At 33.4% G+C, this 22462-nt stretch overlaps 1 protein-coding gene and 1 long non-coding RNA gene across 2 annotated transcripts; one reads left to right on the forward strand and one right to left on the reverse strand.

Moving 5' to 3' along the window:
* Positions 1–7098: 7098 nt before the first annotated feature.
* On the reverse strand, positions 7099–12808 carry LOC113781525 (probable folate-biopterin transporter 6). The gene is made up of 4 exons (XM_027327477.1): positions 12098–12808; positions 11848–11952; positions 9208–9378; positions 7099–7719 (listed from the first exon to the last, which is right to left on the reverse strand). Exons 1-4 carry the CDS (start codon positions 12803–12805, stop codon positions 7120–7122), a joined length of 1584 nt encoding a protein of 527 aa, XP_027183278.1. The 5' UTR covers positions 12806–12808; the 3' UTR covers positions 7099–7119.
* Positions 12809–17746: 4938 nt separating this feature from the next.
* LOC113779184 lies at positions 17747–21788 on the forward strand. The gene is made up of 2 exons (XR_003469451.1): positions 17747–18057; positions 21504–21788. It is a non-coding gene; the product is annotated as an uncharacterized LOC113779184 (long non-coding RNA).
* Positions 21789–22462: the final 674 nt, after the last annotated feature.

The raw sequence follows: 22462 nt of genomic DNA on the forward strand, positions 1-22462 counted from the left end.
GATGACCTAGCAATACATTTTCAAATCAGTTCAACAATGCAAGAAATAAAGCAAAACAAGATGCCAATAAAAAGTAAGTTGACAAATGTTTTGAATGCGGTCAACTTGGACACTACATGAGTGAGTGCCTAATGAAGAAAAAGAAGGAAGAAAAAGTTGAACGAAAATCAAAATTCAACAACTTTCAGATCACATGGAATAATTGTAACTCAGATGGTGATATTGAAAGAAAGAAGAATCTGCTCAGTTGGCTTTTATGGCCATTAGAGATAATGAGGTAACAACTTGTAACCCTTAACTTTAAAGTGATGATGAAACTGATGATGATCTTGAATCTTTCATTATAAAATTGCATGGTAGTTTGAAAAAATTTTATGCTAGAAATAAGGAATTAAAACACAAAATTAGTTTTTTTCTTCAAAACAATGCACGTCTTTTCAAGAAAATAAAATGCTGAAAACTGAAAATGATTAATTGAAAAAGAGTGAGATTGATTTACAAAATGAGCTTGATAGAAAAATAAGACTTTGTGAAATGTTCAAAAAGGAACAAGGTGATTTGAAAAGAAGAATGGATAATTTAAATGAGTTGTTTCAACATAAAAAATAAGACTGTTTTCAAGGGAATGAATCAAAGGCTCATCTTGGCACTTATGAGAAGAAGATAAATTCTGGTGCAAATGATTTTGTTGTTTATAAGAGAAAACTAGTAAGATTGATTAAACCTGTTCATGTAAATAATTCTTTGGTTATGTATAATTTTTGTTGTCAAAAAGGTCATATGAAAAGTGATTGTTCTGTGAGAAAGAACATGAGAAGAGGTATGAAATGTATGTGGATAGTTAGACATGATGCTAACTCTCAAGAACTCAAAAATTAAAGAGTACCAAATATTAGTTCTTGAATTCTTGCGTAGGTGAATCTGGTGAATATCATTAAGGAATCAAAGTGGTTCGTAGACAGTGGATACTCAAGACACATGACCGGTAATTCATTACAATTCATTAAATTTAAGCGAAAATCAAGTGGCAAAATGACATTTGGAGATGATATGAAAGCTAAAAAATTGTAGGAGATATTGGTAAGAATGATCAGATTTTTTTTCATAATATTCTTTTGTAATTTTCTTTTGATGTTTCTGATACTTTGAACTGAGTTTCCTTTGATGTTTTTAATGATTAATGGATTTCGGTTGATATGAATGTTGGTTTCATTGATGTTCATTGTTATTTTTGGTCTCTTTTGGTGTGATTTTTCTGTTATTGACTGATGATGGTTGCAGCTGTTATTATTTTTTATGGCAATTACTCTTTCATCTTATAATGACAAAAAATGGGAGAAATGGATGCTATATGTAAGCTATATGTAAGGGGGAGTTATTCTGAGATTATGCTATGCGTAAGGGGGATTATAAATTTGGCACTTAAAAAAAATTTTTTTGGATGCAATGAGTGAGGGGGAGTTTATGCTCAATTCTTTTTTTCTTTCTTCCATCCATTGTTTTATCATCATCAAAAAGGGAGAGAATATTGATCTTGGTCCCTAACTTTTGATGTTTACAAAACAATTGGATGATACTAATATCTCTTCAAGAAATATTTTTAGTTATGAAGCAAATCTGATTCAAAGATCAAGAGCACTTAAAACAGATAAAGGAAGTTGAAAGCTCACAGACACTTGTGAAAATAGTACCGGACGTCCGATAATCATTGCACAACTTGGGACGCATGAAAAACTCCATCACTGGATGTCCGAAAGAGTTAAGATATTCTTTCTAACTCACTATCTGCTTTCGGACGCAAGCACCGGACGTCCGATAGAATTGAAGAAAATTTTTCAAACTCACTACTTACTGTCGGACGCATGCTTCGGATGTACCGGACGTCCGATATTCCCAACGGCTAGTTAACTTTTCAGTTACTTTCTCTCCATTGGAAGCATTAATGAAGCACTTTCTTGGTCTTATATAAATAGAGTATGGTCAGAAATTTCAAACAACTTTTGCACACTGAAGATACAAAAGATTTAGAGAAATTTTAGTCAGAAAACACTCTCCAAGGAAGATTTGTAGTTTTGGTGGTGTGAAATTCATTGTAAGCTTTTCATTTGTGAGTGAATACTTCAATAGTGTAGTTCTGTGAGGGTTATCCTGAGCGATAGTAAAACTTCCTATCTTGATCGAATGGAGTTTGGGGCAAGGAAGAAGTGAGCCTTCCTTTGTACACAAGATTGGTTGTATTTCATCAACTTGAAGAAACTTGTTTGAATTGATCTACAAGCTCAAGAGGAGGTTGGTAGTCAATTAGTTTGCAATTTTTCCTTTCTTATTTAGTTATAATTATCTTGTGATCCTTAAATTGCATATCTCTTCTACTTCTCTCATGTGATATTGTTCCTTTATTGATTGATTCATTGGGTGATCACTTAGAAAAGAGTGTAAATTTCATATTGAGCAAAAAGTGACCATAAATTGATTAGTTTTATAATCAACCTAATTCACCCCCTTTTTAGGTTGTTTTCGATCCTTACAATATTATTTTGACAGTTGATTATGTTTTCAAATGGGTGAAAACTAAAACCACCTGAACTAATTCGAAAGTGGTTTCAGATTTTGTTAAGTCAAACATTTTTGTACGTTTTGAAATGTCAAGGGCAATTGTCAATGATAGGAGATGCATTTTTATAGTAAGATGATAGCTGCAATTTTTAGGAAGTATAGTGTCCTTCATAAGGTCTCGACCTCTTAACACCTCCAAACAAATGGCCAGGCGAAAGTCTCAAACAAAGAAATTAAGTTTATTTTAAAGAAGATAGTGCGTCCCAATAGGAAAGATTGGAGTTAAAGGTTAGAAAAAATACTTTGGACACATCGAATCGCGTATAAAACATCTATAGGGATGTCCCCTTATAGGAAAGTATTTGGAAAACTATGCCATCTTCCAGTGAATTTCAAACATAAAGCATTTTAGACAGTGAAACAATGCAATATGGACCTAGAGGAGGTCGGAATTCACCGAAAGTTAGAATTGTAAGAATTAGAAGAGATCCAGAATGAAATCTATGTAAACGCCGTGATTTATAAAGAGAGGACTAAAACTTTTCATGACCAACAAATTTCAAGAAAAATCTTTGTAGTTGACCAAAAAGTTCTTCTCTATAAATCGAGATTGAAATTATTTTCAAGTAAATTAAGTTCTCGTTGAATTGATCTTTTTGAAGTTACTCATGTTTTCCATTATGAAGCAATAAAAATTCAAATTTTGAAAATGGACAAGAAATTTGTGATAAATAGGTATCGTCTCAAACTTTATTATGAAAATTTTTCAATTGAAGAGGTGGAGATATTGCAACTTGAAGACTCAACTTATACAAACTGAGGATATTTAGTCATGTCTAATCAAAGACGTTAAAAAAACGCTTGTTAGGAGGCAACCCAACTCTATTGATGTTATTTCTATTGTGTTTTTCTCATTTTTATATTTGTGTTTCGTTTTGCTCATTTAATATTTGTGTTTTGTAGTTGAACGAAAGTACATCCGCACTTAACTTACGGGTCCATCATTTTCACAAGTGCAGAATTTTAAAAATGACGTGTTCACGCTTTTGTCATGTATTAGGAAGGAATTCCGCAAAATCATAATTAGAAGACTCTTTCACTTTATGACGTGCCCGCACCTTCTGGTCATGTGTTAGGAAGAAATTCCTCAAAATCATGATCAGAAGACTCTTCCACTTTATGACGTTCCCGCACCTTATTCTAGTGCGATGATCAAAAAAAAATTTTAATTTAAAATTAAAAAGATATGTTTTTAGAAATAATAATAATAAATTTAAAAAAAACTTTCCTTTTTCTTTTCTTTTTCTCTTTTCTCTCTTTCTTTTTTTTCTCTCTTTTCTTTTCTTTTTCTTTCTTTCTTCCTTTTCCTCTCCAACTGCACGACTGCCACCGCCAAGACCAGGGTTTCCGTCGCCGTTCCAGTCGCTGACTGCCACCCTTGCTCGTCGTTTTCTAATCGCCGCCGTGAGCCACAAGCTTCTTTTCCTTGTCATCGTCAGTCGCATCTGTCGATAGCCATTCGTTCGCTGCTGTTGCTGCCGTTCGTCTATTGCTCAAGCTCGCCATCGTTGACCATCATTTCAAATGCCGATCGCCAGTTGTTCAACAGTCACCGCCACTGCTTATGTCCGTTCGTCATCCTGCCATCGTTTACACTGCCGTCCAGTCGAGAACTCGCCGTACATTGCCGCCGTTCAAGCTCACTGGTGTCCACGGTTTTTTATTTCACTCCACAAGTAGTAGTCATCGACTCCCTTCTATCACTTGGCGGTACCGGTGATCTACTCTATGACTCAAATTATGGATACCATTAGGCTATGGCACACAAACAGTGATGGTACTTGTTTTTTACCGAATAAAATTGTCGCTATTGCTCTTTGGTTGTATGGTGCTCCAGTTCTAACAATTGACTTGGTAAATTTTTGGGGGTAAATTATTGATCATTTCCTATCTCTATGCTGGTGAGTTGGTGATTTTTATATTTTTTTGGTTGAATTGGTGAATCGACATTGATTCTGGGATTTCAATTTCTAATTACGGTTCCTTGCCAAGGTGAATTCTTTATTTTTTTGGGGTGAAATTGTCCTTATTGTAATCTGATTGGTAATTTTATTTGGTGAAAAATTTGGTTCATTGTTGAAATTCTGGTTTGGGTGATTTGTCGAATCTGTTGTGCTGATTAATTGATTCGTTAGTCGATTGTTCACCTTCTAGACTGATTAAGGATGACAATGGCTAAGAAAAAGCCCACCACTAAGAAAAAGACTAACACTTCATCACCACAACCCACCATTAAGAAGACTAAGCCTTCTATTGTCTCTACTTCAGGGCAAAAGTCTCAGTTAGGTCAGAATAGAGGGATACATATAGAGTCACCAACTCACTTTGGAGAAAACTTGAATTTTACTAAGGAGGAGGATAAATGTTGATATGCCAATTGTTGTGAGAGGTGCATAATTGCTGGTAAGTACATCGACCAACCTACACTAGAAATTTTACAAATTGCCAATAAGGTGGATAAGTTATTTACGATTATTGAGTGGAGTAACCATACTCGAATTCGTTGTCCCGCATTTGTTGAGTTGACTAGGGAGTTCTACGCCACATTCGAGTTTGAATTATCTAATGAATTCACTATCAACACCTCCAATGTGATTAGATATCGACTGTTGGGTAGGGAGTTTAGGCAGTCGATTACCGAGTTCAATCTTGCTTTTGGTTTCATCAATAGAGCCCAATTTGAGACGAAGGAGTATATTGATAGTGCTTAGGACTATGTCGAGTCCTTCTTCTCGACACATGTAGGTTTATGGTGGAGTTATCTGTTGATAGGGAGCGATATGACCCGAACCAATCTAAGAGCTTTTCCTTAAATTCCTCGCTTGGCGATATATTCAGCGTTTTTTCACTTATAGCTTCTTGGGTAGGAAAGACAGTTCAGGCATTATGGCCAAACTCGAGTATTTCTTTTTGTGGTGCATGTTAAATAACATTAGGGTTAATGTCAGGTGCTGGTTGGCCACACAATTCAAGTTGGTTCTGCCTAAGAAGAACAAACCTCTTATATTGGGTTCCTATATTAATCATTTGGTGGTTAATCTGGGTGTTTTGGATTTGGCTCACCATTATTTGCACTTAGCTTGTCCGATGGAGCTCTTGGATTTAAGTTGCTTAGAGAAAATAGGGGTTGTGGAGCGTGTCCTTGGTGAATATATGTTTGCCCTGTCAAGTCCTATTCAACCACCTCCTCGACGCGGCTAGTGTCGATAGGGTCCCCCGCGTACCAAGGATTTGCTTCGCGATGACCCTAGGCCTTCTACAAGCATATATTGTTAGTATTGTTAACTGATTCATTCATTCTCCTAGTAATTGGTATATGGAAGTTGTAATGCAAATCTTTCAATACTTGAAGGATTCATCTGGTAAAGGCATTTTATTTTCTAGAAGACTATCTCAATATTGTTGATTACATTGATACTAATTGGGTGGGAAACACTATCGATCAAAAATCGACTTTAGGCTATTTCACCTTTGTTGGCGGTAATTTAGTTATTTGGAGGAGTAAGAGATAAATGGTGATGGCATTGTCCAATGCGAATGCTGAGTTTAAAGGAATGGCTAAGGGTATTTGTGAACTTCTATATGACTTAAGGGGCTAATGACCAATATTGGCTTTACTCCAAAGTCAGAAATTAATAATAGGACAGCTATCAATATCAGTTATAATTCCATTTAACATAATCGCATCAAACATGTTGAAATGTATCGGCACTTTATTAAACAAAATCTTCAAAAAAGGGCAATACAATTCCCATTCATGAAATGAAGATCAACTGACTGATATTCACGAAAGCTATGCCAGCTAAAAGCTTCCACAACTCACTTGACAAGTTGGGCATGTATGATATCTATACACAACTTGAGGGGACGAATTGGAGTGAGTCATTAGTTCTTAGGTGTTGGGTGTTGATTAGTGTTGATTGTTAGTCACTGATATCTTGTTTTTTATGTATACCAATTAATTATCTAAAAGATTGTTTAGATTTGTTGTATTTTATCTTATTGATTTGTGTTTAGATTTGTTGTATTTTATCTTATTGTAAGCCTATATATAGGTCTTGTATCATTGTAACATTTGCACGTGAAATACAAAAAACATTCCCCCCAAACTCTTTTCTTCTTAACATCACTAATTTTTTTTTTTGACCTGATGGGAGATTTCAAGCCTTAAAGGGAGGAAGGAGAAAAGTAAGGGGCTTGCACTAGAAAAAGGTTTTGCAAACTGGGGACAGCATTGCTTTTATATCAAAAAAAGCATGATGAGAAAAGCAAACTTGGTCAAATAGATATAATGTTTTCATTATTTACAAGAACAATTTAGCACGTACATGATCATATTGAGCCAATGTGATAGAGGAAATAACAAAATTAAACATTTTGTGTGTGGTTAACATTTGAATATATTAATGATTCGATAAATAGCATATACAGGTGTGAGAATCTCAAGAATATTTTTCATCAAAAAGAATATTACATCTATCATTTGTTTGTCTCGAACAAAACTCAAACCTCTAATTTCTCATTCAACGGTACAAGTTGTAGATTGTCGTCATCCCTCCTAGAGCTGTTGTTGGTAGTCTTTTTCAATATATCAGATGGAACTACAAGACTTGAATGATCAGCATTTGGAACAAGAAATATCAAAGCCAATGTACCAAATCTGAGAAGATTTCTGATGAGAAGTGTTACCCACAAATTCTTGAAATTAGTTCTGGTGACATGAAATAGATGGAGAACCATCCCTCCAGCAGATTTGGAAGTAAGTGAACCAAGGCTATCAATGCACATTAACAATGCAAAAAATGTGCCCTCAATGCCTATAGGACATAATCTGCTACTCAATACCATCATTGGCATCCATCTAATTCTACTGATGATTCTTGAGACGCATTCTTCCATGATTACGAAGAAGTAATCTGGAATTCCAAGAGCTAAATTCCAACGAAGCACGAAAACAAGATCAAGCATTCCTGAAGTTGCATACAGGAGCTGCGCAAAAAAGAGCAAACTTCTAAATGGATAATCTTTAAGGGTTTTGTGATATATTAGAACCCCAACAATGGATGCCAATGCACCAATTGCATAGATAATACCTACAAATTCCTGCAAAACAGGAGGAAATGTGAGTTCAGGAGCCAAACTACGGGCATATTTTCAGTGTGGGCAAAACTTGGGGTGTTTCACTCAACGGTGAAGCGCCAGACTGAGAGCCAATGGGGTTGCAGTAATCTTTCAATTAAGTTTTATGATTTTAAGTTATTGTTTTGAAAAGTGAAATTGAAAGAAAAAATCCTACATAACTTATTTAGCATCAATGTCAATGATTTCTTTGCAAAAAGGATTCAGATGTTTGCAATTCCAGTTTATGCCTACATACCTATATAGACACACATTTTAAACTTGAAATAGGTCCAACACATCCTTTCATAGAACTGATAACAGAGAATTATCTACTTGGGGGAAAATCTAAGGGGAAAAGTGAAATTTTGAAAATTTTAGAGGCAATCATTATTTATTTATTTTAAGTGCTTGACTTCAATGATATCATTGTCTCACCAATATTCACAATTTTGAGCTCAAGAGTTGGCACCTAACTGCTAACTAGCTATACTGAAATGACATATTATAGAGGTCTAGATACTCAACAGTGGACTTTATTGTCAAAATAATTCTTCTTCCTAAACATATACTCAAAGTAATTTAATTTTAAAATTTATTATCTTTATGATCTTTTATTGCCACTTAAGCTACATATGTGCCAGGATGGAAATAAAGATACCCTCCATTTCTCTTTCTCATCTAATATCTTCTCCAATTTTCTCTCTAAACCTTCCCGCATTTTTTTCTTTCGTTATCTTTCCCGTGTCAAACATAATCTAAGAAGCCAATATTTATATTAACAGCATCTAAAAAATATGCTTCTCGAGTCGATAATCTTAAGGCAAATGAAGATTATTCTCTTGTCTTTTCAAAGAGTAGGAAGGATAACACAAACAAATATGATAGCTTTGAAGTTTTTGTAATTGCTTACAATTTTCGTTGCCATTTTTTTTGCAATTTTTGTATTTTTAAAATTTATTTTTTGAAAAAAATATATGCAATAGGTTTGATACATTTAAAAAAATTTAGAGACCAATAATAGCAAGGTCAATAATGGTAGAATTTATTTTAGATAATTATAAGGAAATTATAAAAGTTATGCAATCTTCTTGTGCCTCTGTAATAAAAAAATTTAAAATTTTAGTTCATGTTGGAAACTATAAACTAGATTAAAATTTTCCTTTCTTGTTATCTTACATGGCAATCAAGATAACTAGATGAAAACAATAATATCATTATGGGAATAAAATTTGAAAGTGAATCACATTGGAAATATTTTTTAGCAAAGAGTGTTATTTTGGCAAAAAAAAAAACTCCTAAACAGTGAGAAATTGACAAGTTCAGGGTGTATACTTTCGATTCTGGAATTCTTTAGAGTTAAATTTAGGAATTGTTATGGAGAAAAAGTTGCCATCATAACTTACTAATGTTTTTCCAAATAAAAGTGCAAAGCTAAAAGCCTTTTCTTCAAATAGGATGTATAAAGATGACCTGAGAGAATGCTGGACCAGCTTTGGGATCTGTATACCAATAGAATTGGCCTTCATGAGTACTTATGCTCAAAGCTATAGATAAGTACATGTATAGCGATGGCTTCCATACATCTGGGCACTGGATTGTCTTGCACATGCCTTTCACTGCTGTTCCCAAATTCTCAATTGCCTGCATTGCATTGAACAAGCAGAAGTAATTATATAGACATGCAAATGTAGATCATTTTGCAGAGACCTTATTTTCTTAAAACGGTCCCTCTAGTGGCCTTGTAATTATTGGTTAAGGATATTAAGAAATTTTTATTGTAAATCCCAGTATGTTTTGAAGTAGATTGGCTTCAAATGTTGGGATGGGTAAATCATAAAGTTTTTGGATTAAGAAATATTGCATGAGCAATTCTTTTGTAATTTTGAATTTTGACAAACCTCTGTTGAAATCAAAATTAAGTTTAGGAAGGGAACTTTTTCATTTGAGAAAAATTTCATCAATAGCTACAACTCTCTCAAAACAACTAGGAAAAATTTTCCTTTGTTTTTATCACATAAAGCAATATGTGGTTAAATCTTGCATATTTTGGCTTCTTTCGAGCATGAGATCAAAGTTCAAACCTACAACCAATGTTTTGAGAACTAAAAGTTTGTTCAAACGATCAAATTGTGAACTCACCATATCACTAGTTTTCTATTAAATCTGAAAGTCGATTGAACCGATTAAATCCAGTCAAGAACCAATTAAAATCGATTAAAAAAATGACCTTTTAAACTAACTCCTTCTCTTTTTTTTTTCTTTGTTTTGTATTTAATGCTAAAAATATATTAAGAAATTAAAATCTCTGACTCTAGATTGAATCATGAATTAAAAGCTTATTCGATTCGCTCATTGATTCAAATTTAAAATTATTTGTGTATAATACCACCTTTTGTGAGATGGAAGAAATAATAAAAAAATTTGACCCTTAGTCAAACGGACAAAGCGTCAATAAAAATAAATTTAAAGGGGTAAAGTGCTGCTCATCCCTAATTATATTTATAAGGGGAAATGTGGCGTATAAGCCACTTAACCCTGACGGGCACTTCACCTTGATGGGGGCGCTAAACTCTTAGCTTACTTTGACCGCATCGGGCAGTATGACTGGTTTCATGAATGAATAAATTAAAAAAGAAGAAAAAAAAAAAAAAGGAGTCATCAATCAGGATTCAGGCCAAAATGTCTTTAAGGTCCTGTTGGAATTAGTGTCAATTTAATTAACACTTTCTTTTTCTTTTTTCAATTGATTAAACAGTTTTTTTTTTTTTAAACTGTTTACAAGTGCTTATCGAGTTGCATCGTTTTTCGCACTATTGCAAGATCAAGCGTCCAGCCACAATTTGTCAACATGGGGTGGACATTTGACCTGTCAAAAACTAAAGGCAAGGAATTATTCTGCAAATTTCTTGCAAGTCAGAGAATTTAAAGCAAGCTGTAATTGTACATCTCATAGGCCAAAAATTCGGACTCATCATTTTTAAAATTTATCAAATATAAATTCAAGAAACTAATTTTGAAACCATGCTTCACTATCACAAGATTTGCCTTGATATTTTGGTTTCATATAAGCAAGGCTAGTAATATTGTTAAAATTTAAATTTTAATACCGAAATAATTTTGTGGCTGATGTCTCATACTTTTTTTTTTTTCAATTTTTTCAAATCGAATGGGGTTGGAATTTAAGAATGGAGAGGAGACAGAAAATTAGAATTTCAAAATTTTAATTTCTGAATGTCAATCTGAATCACTAGACCAACTCCGGATATATCATACATACTCATATCCAGTCAAATCAAATACCATCACAATTCATAATTTTTTAATTGAGATTTGTAGTCTCATACTTGACAAAATTTGCTATGGCATCAAAATCTGAACCGTACATGTAACTAGTTAATATTATTGTATTAATGCTCGAGGACCTAAGAAAAAAGTTGTTTATGTATGTTTTCCCCATTATGTATTTCATTATTTCATCAAAATTTCCTAATTTATCAACTTGTTTAAGGGGCCAGTTTTCCTTCTACGATCTTCAATCCTAATACCCAAATCATCTCACTTTTTGAAGTTTTCCTCTTTGGACAGCTCTTACATTGCCCTAGTCTATTGATTAAAATATAGCCGCCCTTTATTGGATTGACTACAACCGGTTCAATATATCACTTCCCGAGTTACTTGCTACCTGGATTTAACCTGCTAAGCAGTTTAATATTTTAATAGATTATAAGAAAACCGTTCCAAAAAAAAACCCCCTAAATAATTCTACTCAGTTTCAGAAAAGACAAAAAAAAATTATCCCCTTCGAACGTGATTAAGATGGTAATTGTCTAAAATTCAGATGAAATTCTCTAAAAGACATAATTAAAATATGATTTTATCACTGTTATTTTTCTTAATTAGCATCCTAGCTCCTGATTTGACCTTAGGATAAATCTCAGAAAAATTACTCTGATTTATTTGAATTACTGCTTGATGAAGAGGGATGATTTCCTAGCTTAGTCTAGCATCTAATATTGCAGAATAATATGATAATTGTCAAGAAATATACAAGAATGGAGCTAGCTAATCACGCATTGGTTATTATTTTTACTTATTTTCTATTTTACTCACCTTTTTCTTCTCAAATTGGATGTCATCTGCAGTTTTCAACTCATTGATCACAAACCCAAGTGCAATCAATGCAGCCGGTGGTATTGCCAAAAGCCCAAGCGACCCCTGCAAAATGCAGTGGAGAGTGGTATAAATTGCTTATTGAAATCTGTAAATCATTAGCAAAATTGCTTTCTAAAACCAAAAAAAAAAAAAAAAAAGAGTTACTATTTGGTTTAGAGCAATAAATGCAGAAAATAAAAGGACTAGCCTGAGCTCCGAGATGGTGAACAAAGAAACCACTTGAGGAGTACCCAATAAGTGCACCAACTGAGGAACAAAACCCACAAAGGCTTTGCATATCAGGAGCCAATGATTTGATTTCTATGCTTTTTCTTGCAATACAGGCATCAATGGTCACATCTGCAATGGCTACCCCAGTTGTTATTCCAATCAGAAATCCCAAAGCCAATGCAACTGCCAAATTACCACTCAAAGCCAAAAACAGTGCTGAAATAGCCCCTATAACACCAGCAAGTACAAAATATGGTCTTCTTTTGTAACCTTTGACAGGGAAAACATCTGTGAGTAGTCCCCAAATGGGCTTCATCACCCACGGAATGGAGTATAAGCTTATGAATAGCTGCACTGCCGAGGGCTGTACCTTTTGGACATCTTTCCAATAGTAATCTGAGACTACTTTGAAGAAAGATCCAGAGAAGCCTTGGCTTAGACCATAGACAAGAATAACGCCAAGAACAAAGGTTGAATCCAGTCTTGACGAGAGCATCTGAAGCCATTCAATTGGTTCAAGAATCACAGATTTTATTGAATGAGTTTTCACCAAGTTTGAGTTGGAGGGCTCCTCCTCTTTTTCATTTTCTTGATCTTCTGAGGCTGCAGCTAAGGGCTGTCCTGACTCATCAATATTGCTATTCGGTGTCTTTGGATTGAGCTCTTGAGTCTCTGAGGGACACATTTTGGAGATTCAGGCTTTCAATGAGAGATCATGGATCTGAATCTGAACTCATAAAGGAAAAGTAGGAAATTTGGATTTCCTGTAAGGGCAAGTGTTGACTTGCTAAAGTCAACTAAACATTTTGGGACAGCTGTTGATATGGTTTTATACCCTGTATCGTCTATAGTCGAGGAATCAAAAAGGTTTCAATGCAAACTAGTTGAAATTTGGACATGCAAATTGTCTGGCAAGACTTATAAAATAATGCAAGTGGATTTAATCCTTGTCTATATCTCACTGGTCACTGGTCATATATTCGTGCTCATCATTTTTATTTTTGTTTTCACGTGTCTAACAAAAATATACATCATTCTCAAAGGATTTTTTTTTTATCTTCTTGTATTAGTAACAACTCTTTATTAAAAATTCTCTTCTTTTTTTTTTAAAAAAAAAAAAGTGAAGAAATGGTAAATAATCTAGAACTCTTTAACTTGAATGAATCCTCGGACTGCCCCTATCATTATTTAGTACTAGTTTCAAATTTGTGAGCTAGGCATCAAACCTTAACACATCAAACAAACAAGAGGTTCCAAAAATAGTTGCCAACGAAATCCCTTTCTTGCCTGCAAAAGGGACATTCATACTTAGGGGAGAATTAATTGTCTCAGCAAATACATATCCAACTGATCAGTGTAACATGATCAGCAAAACTTGCTGCCTGCAAAGGTTATCAAGAGTGAAATTTGAACCCTTTATTTGAGACAGGGACAATTGTATTTTGAGCCATTTGTGGAACCTATTTGAAAACGATTTGATATATGTGAGAAAATAAAGTAATAAAGAAATATGATCACGGAAGCGATGCAATTTTTCGGCAGAAAATGGCTGTCCAAACGGGACCTAAAATTCATGATCAACCGGAGATTGGACATTATTAGTTACTTGGTAAACAATAATATTTTCAACTACTAAATGGTAAAAACTTGGATAACGTTGAACCAGATGATATATTCTTAGTAACCTGATATTTGCAAGGAGTAGATCCTCCTCCACTTGAATTTCCTACAGTGCACGAATCCGTAAAGAAAAAAGAAGCATGATGATCATAAAACTAGGATTCTTAATTCTATTTACTGTTACCAAAATCACTGCACATTAACAAACATATAACTGACGTATGTATTGGACATAAATTATTTGGCTAAAATACTTAAACGAAGTTACTAAAGTTCACTGCTCAATGTCTCAAGGTAGTCCCCTTTTCTTGACATGTGAGTTTTAACATGTATCACCACTTGGTGCCTTTGCGTCTTTGTCAATCACTACACAAATCACACTTCCTCCCCTCAAACGAGAACACCAAAAATTGACTACGAAACAAAAAAAAAAAAAAAGAACTTAATAAATTTATTGAATGAAAGAGAGAGAGGAAAAAAACAAAAAAAACCCCTTTGGTTTTCAAAATCTTGGTGGCTCATATATGCAAGACAAAAAAATATTAAAAAAAATCCTAAGGGAATCTAGGACTCAAATTTACAGCTTGCCACTAGAAGTTTATTTCATTTCTTCACGCGGTAGTTGGTGCATAATGGAAGAATCCAACTTTGTTTACAAGTTGAGATGTGTAACAATTACACGTTGAATGAACACTCAAGGTTTGAGTCAATTGACTACATCAACAATTTTGATTGCAGGGCGTCACAGAATCATTAGTCAGTGTTCCATAATTGAGATTAATTTCCTTAATCTAAGACAATAGTTTCTTGAACCAAGATTCAATAAGTATTTTCTGATTTGATTTTGTTTTTAATTATTTCTGTTTTGGTTTTAAAAAAAAAAACTGTATGTCGATATTTAAGTCCCCACATGGCTGCATCAAGGCAAGCTTGGCACCGATGTAGATGTACTTTATATGAAGGTATAAGAATAGTATAACTAAGAAAATCCAAAAATTGAGTTCTGACAAGTACTTTATTCTAATGAAGTAGTTTTTGAGTCTCTTGCTGCTGCCTGCAACGGCCATGAAGAGGGAGTTTTGTACCATTATTTGAGATGGCAAATATCTTTTTGTGCCCAAAATAAGTGGTAAAATTATCTTTTAGTGCCCAAAATAAATGGTAAAATTATCAGCAGTTCACTAGTCAAGGCTCAAGATATTTTTTTTTTAATAGGTCAAGTCTCAAGATTGCCAACTTGTCTGTGATGTAAGTTGTTGCAAGTATCCCTGTCTGAAAACCATTACGTACATCACTCTTCTTTTCCTCTAAAGAAACACACCTAAATAAATGTGAAAAGGCAACAAACAAACTGAATTTAGTGAATGAAAGAGAAAGGGAAAAAGAAAAAAAAAAAGGAAAAGAAAAAGTCCTTTTGTTTGGTTATTATGCTAGCAGCTCAAATTTGCCGTTTGGAACTAAAAGTTCATTTAGGAAAAGTGTCGTAAAACATGCACCAAAATTCAAAACTCCGGTTACTTAAACTACAATGGGTCGGTAAGAATGGATAATTTTCTTATAAAAGATCATGTGTTCGAATTTCGTTATTGATATGAAAACTATGTTGGTGAACGATGTGGAATAATTCCTGTAAGTGATCTATAGTTTTGAGTGCATATGTCTTGATCTATGGTGGTGATTGAAACCAAACCAACCCAAAATTTTTATTAAAAAGAAAAAAAAAACTTTATTTCATACATAATGGGTATGGGTAACGATTAGTCACTTTAGAATGGAAGAATTAATTATACCAAGCCACAACAAATTCACCCTTATATAAGTGAATCAAATCTTTGACAATTCAAGGATATCATGGTCACTTTAAAAGAAATTTGCTATGAAATTTAAAAAGGTGTTGAGGAAATATCATAGGCCATTGTAATTTCGTTTGCAATTTGGCTTAATGCAGTTACTCTTAAAGAGTAAACATTGCATTAAAGAGTATCAAATAGTTATAACATAAGTCACTACTCCACATGAATAATCTCCTTGAACCATGAGAATTTAGTTGACCTTTTACTACCTTGAACCAAAATACAATAAGTACTTTTATTAATTAATTAATAATAAAAATAATAATAATTATTATTATTATTATTACGTTTTGGTGATTTGGTTACTCAACTGTATGACTATATTAAAGTCCCCACACGGTTGCATCACAGGCCCCGCAAGGCACGGAAGGAGATGTATTTTATATGAAGGTATAGGTTACGTATGACAAACAAATATGATTGAGTTCTATCAAGTACTCTATTTGAATCAAATAGTTTTTGAATCTCTTGAAAGGAACTATTTGTTTTTGGTTAAACCGCGTAGGCTTGAAAAGTTTTGCAGATATTAGCTATCATAATATTAAATCTGCAAATGTTTTCGGGAAAATTTTAAGAAACCAAAAGATTCAAACGTCTAGTGATTACCCAACAAATAATGAAACAAACAGAAGCCAACAGCTCAGCTGGAAAGGCGAGAAATACTAATCAATATGGAACTGATACGATTAATAATTAAAGTACTTGTGAGAATAAAGATGGACATCACACATTGATTTGAATTTACTGTAATGTAAAGGAAATCTCAATTGTTTATTCAATCACCAGCATTGCTTACGACTTCTGCGTGCTTCATCTTCCGGTATTCCATTCCCTGGTGTAGTCGTTTCCTGGTGTGGTCGTTTCCTGAGGATGTTTAGCCTAGAGCTATAAACAACTGAAACCACCGCTCGTGAACATGTTCAATCAAAGATCGATTCAAACTCAATCAACATCGAATTCGAGTCAAGTTCGAGCCGACTAAGTCGAGTTCAAGCTCGAACTTGAGTTAGAGAAATTTAGTTTATCAACTCGTGAGCCGTTCGATTATATATATATACATATATATATTTTTTATTATATTATTTGTTAAGAAACTTAGTTTATTATTTGTTAAGAAAAAATTACTATTTTATTTATTTTTAAAAATTAATTATTTTTTATTTTTTAAGCTCGATTAAGATCTATTCATTTGCAACCCTAATTCAGTCTGTACCTTGCTAAGGAATGACAATTTGTAGGGAAAAAAAATCCATCTCTTCTCCATGCCAAAAATTGGTACGCAATGATGGAAGCTAATTCAACTTTTATATCTTTTTTTATTTTTTTATTATTATTTTTTAATTTTTAGTTCTAATGATATTCCAAACCTTATAATGATGACAAAGAAAAAAATAAGATAGACTTAAAAGCCGAACTGAAGACCTTGAAATCACCTAATCTTTTTTATATCAATGCCTTCCTACTTTGAAGCAATTTCAGTTCTTCATATGTTTGGCCCAAAGATACAGTTGATCATTTTAGCCATCGTAATCGTGCATGCCCTTGGGAAGTTTTGGGGCAAGATACCAATTTTCATCCATAAATTTTTGGTTATAGACATATTTCATCCTGAAACTTTTTGACTAATTTCATTCTCAAATGGAAAATTAATTAATTATTCCCAAATTTTAGGCTTTGGACACATTTCTCCCTCAAATTATGTGTTTCGGCTATGTCGTTGATTCTAACTTTCATTCGTTGCAATTGACTTGAATGCAGTTGTTTGAGGAAGAAATATGTTCATGGCCCAAATTTTGAAGATGAAAACTGGGATTTTTTCATTAATTTTTCGTTTGAGGATGAAATTGACAAAAATTTCATAGTTTAGATACCAAATGTGTTTAAGAACAAAACGTGTCTAGGTCCGAAGTTTGAAAATGACAACTGGCGTTTTCCCAAAGTTTTGGCATCACGCCACATGTTGATTTTTCAATAGTGCCTTGGATGTGCTATTAGATAGGCTAATAATGGAAAAAAGATTTAATATTGTGGAAAAGATAAAATTGCTTAATAAGTGAAGGACTCAAAGACCAAAAAGTGGAAAGGCACACAAAACTGCCACGTGGATCATCATCTTCCACTCTAAACTCCACCTTCTGTTGCTGTGCACACCCCCACGTGTTTGTATACTTGCAAAGTTGCAATAGCACTGTTGCTTCTGATTCCTGTTCAAAATTCAGCTGTCTTTTTGTGTGAAATTGATGGCTTCATTGGCATTTTCGTCAGTTTATTCGGCCCCTATACAGACTCTGAAATGCACTTCAAACTCTGAACCAACTTTGGATCATCAAAATCAGCTTTTTTCCGACATGGGTTTTCTCTTCCATCTCTTAATCTTTCAGGGTTTCTGTTAAAGTCTTCATCTTTCAGCACAATCAGTGCTAGAGCTGCCACAGAGAACAGCATTTATGATATCAGAGTGACGGTAAAGTGTGAATTCCTTGTTAGCGCAAATTCTGCTTTCTTTTCGTGGATTTTGTACTAAAATTTGCGCATTATTTGCAGTAGTGTAATGTTAATAAAGGGCTTTGGATTATATTTCTAATCGTGATTTAACTGAAGGAGAAAGTCGTTCTTGATTGGAATGTGCTTAATTTGGGGGTTCTAGTGAGAACGGAATATGTAAGTTTTATTTATTTATTTTTAAATCCAAAAACAAACATCAGACTTGAGTTTTTTAAACTATGGTGCAAAAGTGAAATAGCCGAAAATTGTGATAATTTGTGTCGAATTTTGTTCTCAAGTAAGAAGTTTCAGCTGGAAAGGTTTTTAAGCAACTATTGCCATCTCCAACTGACTGCAGTTTTTGGCTATGATTGCTTCATGATATAAATGAGTGTTAGTACTGTCGACTGAAGGGTGGTCAGCAGTTCGACTAGATGTACTTCAAATGTTGAGTATTTCTGGATATAGAATAGGAGAAACGGAAGGATTTATCAATGGCGGAGCAACAAGAACAACCTAGCTTCTTAGTAATCTTTTAGTGAAGTTGATGCTGCCTATTTGGTTTAGTCCATTAAGGATGACCTCTTGAAACTGTGTCTCTTTCTGCTGTACTGAAGCAATTGTTTCAGGCCCTTGGCCTGGTCTCGACAGGGCCAACATTTTGTTAACATGAGCTCCGGACTGGATTATAGAAAGGTGTAATATGAATCCTAAAATATTTGAAATGGATTTGTTTGGTTTTCATTTGAAATTGTTCAATGCATTTTCCAAATTGGAGAAATGTTGACAGAATTTGGTTTCCCAACTAGTAGTCCTAAAGTCAGTTTCTTCCTAAATCCTGATAGTGAGATTCGCAAGGAGAACTTTGAAGAGTACACTTTCAACAGGAAGCTAAATTAATAAGATTTTCAATAGAAGTTGAATCAGTGGAATTCAAGAGTCAAACGGTATCACATTACAATTAATAGGATCACGAGCTATGCCCCAAAAAAAATAAAAAAAGAAGAAGAAGAAGAAAGAAGATATTTTTCCTGATATGATCAAATTCAATATCAAAGTTGCAAGACCTTTTTTTTTTAAACCTTACTAGAAGGTAGAAAAAGTGCTTGATTAAACTAGTGCTTTCTTTCTGCTGCTTCTCTTTTCTTGGGAGAACCTATGTTAAGCTGCAGGCAGATTTGTATTTTGTGCCACTCAATAAGTATTAATTTTAGTACGTAGACATATCTACCATATATATCTAAGCTGATAGGAGAGTTTCAATTGGTCATCTTCTGCAACAGCAACATATGTTAATATATGGATGAATTTGATGGTTGATCTTGATAGCTAAGGAGGGAATATCTTAAAGCTATATACTATTATTGAATAGATTATGGTTATTTGTTTTGCATATTTACAGTTTGTAATATAACATTAAAAAAAGCCTTTTTACATAACTCCTGTCACTCTTGTTCTTGGTTCATATCCTCATCCCTATCCTCAACCTCTGTCATTCAACTGATACAATGATATAACTAAACTTGTTTAATAAATGAATTCATCTAGGGTTCAAGGATTGAGATAATCAGCTGTTTTAATAGCTAGTAAAGTATTCTACTGAAATAGTAGCATTTATGTCTAGACTTGTTCTCTTGTCAACTAAAGAGGAAAGGAAATATAAAGTATGAAAAAACAAAAGCTCGGTGGAATGGATTAATATATAGACTAGGAAGTGTTGCTTTTGTTTGATTTTGGTTTCTTGAAGGTAACATTTTAAATTTATTCCCATATGAAGTGTTGAGGATTCTGAAAAACTGGGAAGAAACCATTGATGAAGCAAAGGAAATGGAATTTTTTTCACCTTGTGACAACTACTAGAAGTGACAATGTATTGATATTTACTGTCCGTGAATACCACAAAGTATGATTAATGTGATCTTGGTGAGAATTCAAGTTCTTTCCATTGCTATGTTGATCTTGACAAACCATTGAAAAGTTAAATTCATATAAGATAACGTTTGTTAATCCATAGTGTGTCTTTGGCTAATGTTCTTGTCATTCCCAATGACCCTCTGTCTTCCTTATGTAAGGGTGATTCTATGTAAGCTCGATTTCTATGTAAGGTCAATAGTTATGCTTCTACCCACTCTATACAAGATAGAAATCTACTCGAATTGTTTGAGTCTTATTTTCAGTGTACTTTTGGTTAAAAAATGTAATGTCATACTTAAAAATCCAGTTTTTTGAGCTTTTTCCTTAAACTGACTGTGCTAGCAAAATTTAAAACATTCAGAAAGTGTAGTTGCTATGGTAGACCTTATAAAGTTGGTTCAAAGTAGCTTTTAAATCTGAACATGTTCAGTATTCTTGAGTCATCTATTATACTTTTTTGCTCTTTAAGTGACTGAAACCTTGTTATTTTTTTTGTACATTGCTAAGTTCGCTAAATTACGAGGAGTGCTCTAAAGTTGTTTTACGAACTTGTGCATTGTTCAAGGAAAATCCAAACTGATCACTCGTCTTGTCTGATTTGAAATCCTTTCAGGTGCTTATTTGGTACCATCAGATGTTGTTTACTTGAATTGTTGAGTAAAACTGACAATGCTTCTCTGCAGAGGAAATATAACTTCTGCATCTATAACTCATTTGTCTTAACTTTTATCTGTCTTTAAGGTCAAGGATCAACATCACTTTATTTGCTTCTTGTAACATTCTTTAGCAAAATTTAAAACATTCAGAAATGCATCTTGTAGTGAATTTTCTGAAACTCATTTCAGTTTTTGGTGGCTTTTACATCACTTTATTTGCTTCTTGTAACATTCTTTAGCAAAATTTAAAACATTCAGAAATGCATCTTGTAGTGAATTTTCTGAAACTAATTTCAGTTTTTGGTGGTTTTTTGTTACTGTATCCATGTTATTTTGGCCTTTTAGTCCAGTTCTGATCTTGATATGCTTTCTATGAATCTAATCTTGTTCATATCAGAAGGTACCAACTAAATTGAGGAAAATAATTCACCTTGGTCAAATTCCAAACTAGTCTTATACAAATGGTATCATGAATTCTGAAACCTGAATGGTCAAAGATAGGCGTACCAGCCACTATATAAGACATTTTTTATTTATGCCAGTTTCCGAATTCTGAATTTTTGTTCTTTCTTGTCAATAAGTTTTGTCTTTCTTGGCATCTTTGTCTAAGTTTCATCTTGAAGGTATTGTTTCTTGTATTTTCCTTAATTTAGGTTCTGAATACTTGAATTGTGACCACTAAAACATTGTCTGATTTCCGTTTCCTTTTACTATGTGCACAGAAATGGCACGTCTTCCCATTTCAAATAGGAGGCAATAACGTCGGATCAATAGTATTTTGTGTACCATAGTGATGACGTTAATTACATTATTTTATAAATTGGCACTATGTTCTAATGGCGTGCTTGAAATGCAGAAAATGCATACTAACTAAAGAGGAAAAACGGGTCAAAAGGATGCAATATTTATTCAGGCTAATTCGTGAGAGTGATAATGGTGATGTCTTGTTCCTAATGATGTGTTGGTTGATTTTTGCTTTAATCGTCAGTGTCTTTTGGAATTGTATCATGTTTTTCATGTGGTAAATATTGTACATTATATGATGGTGTTTGGAATATTCTCTCTTTGACAATCGACATGTGGTATTCGAATGCAGTATTTGTAAATGGCGCTTTAAATCTTGATGTGTTCTTGTGTTAAATTGTCTATCAATTGATCACTGGCTTCACAATAGTTCTTGACCTACCATCAGTGTTTCTTATCAATTGTAGTTGTATTCCCTAATGATGGCTTTAATAGTTAACTTGAGCTTGTTCTGCTGGAGTGTTCTATAAGTACCTTTGCAATATTCTCTCTCACTTGACGAACGATCGTATGCCCCAAAGCGGCAAAAATTTAGACTGGAAACCTAAGATATACAGGATTATGTATATGAGTAAATCTTATATACAGTAACAGTATGTACACTATCACCATTGGATCCATAAAACATGTACAAAAGTTAAATTTTAAATTTAAATTTTGCATAATTGTCATTCATCTAACGTTGAGTGTAGGAAAAGATTGATCCTATATATTAATACAATAAAAATAAATTTTTTTTTTTAAGGTTACCATTTGCATAAAACTCAAATGAGAGCATGCCTTTGCACAAAAATGAAAAGTCCTTTTAAGAAATTTTCTAAATGAAAATACAAAATAAGAAATCTAAATAACATGTACATTATAAAAAAGTAGATTTTATGTATAATGACAGTGTATACATTATCATGATTGGATGCTTGTCATATATATATAATTTAGGTTTCAAATTCAAATTCGAACTATATGTTATGCATTCAATAGTAAAAGTGTATACACTATCAATGTATAGAA

This window comes from Coffea eugenioides, chromosome 8 (assembly GCF_003713205.1).
Source record: "Coffea eugenioides isolate CCC68of chromosome 8, Ceug_1.0, whole genome shotgun sequence".
Taxonomy (NCBI): Eukaryota; Viridiplantae; Streptophyta; class Magnoliopsida; order Gentianales; family Rubiaceae; genus Coffea; species Coffea eugenioides.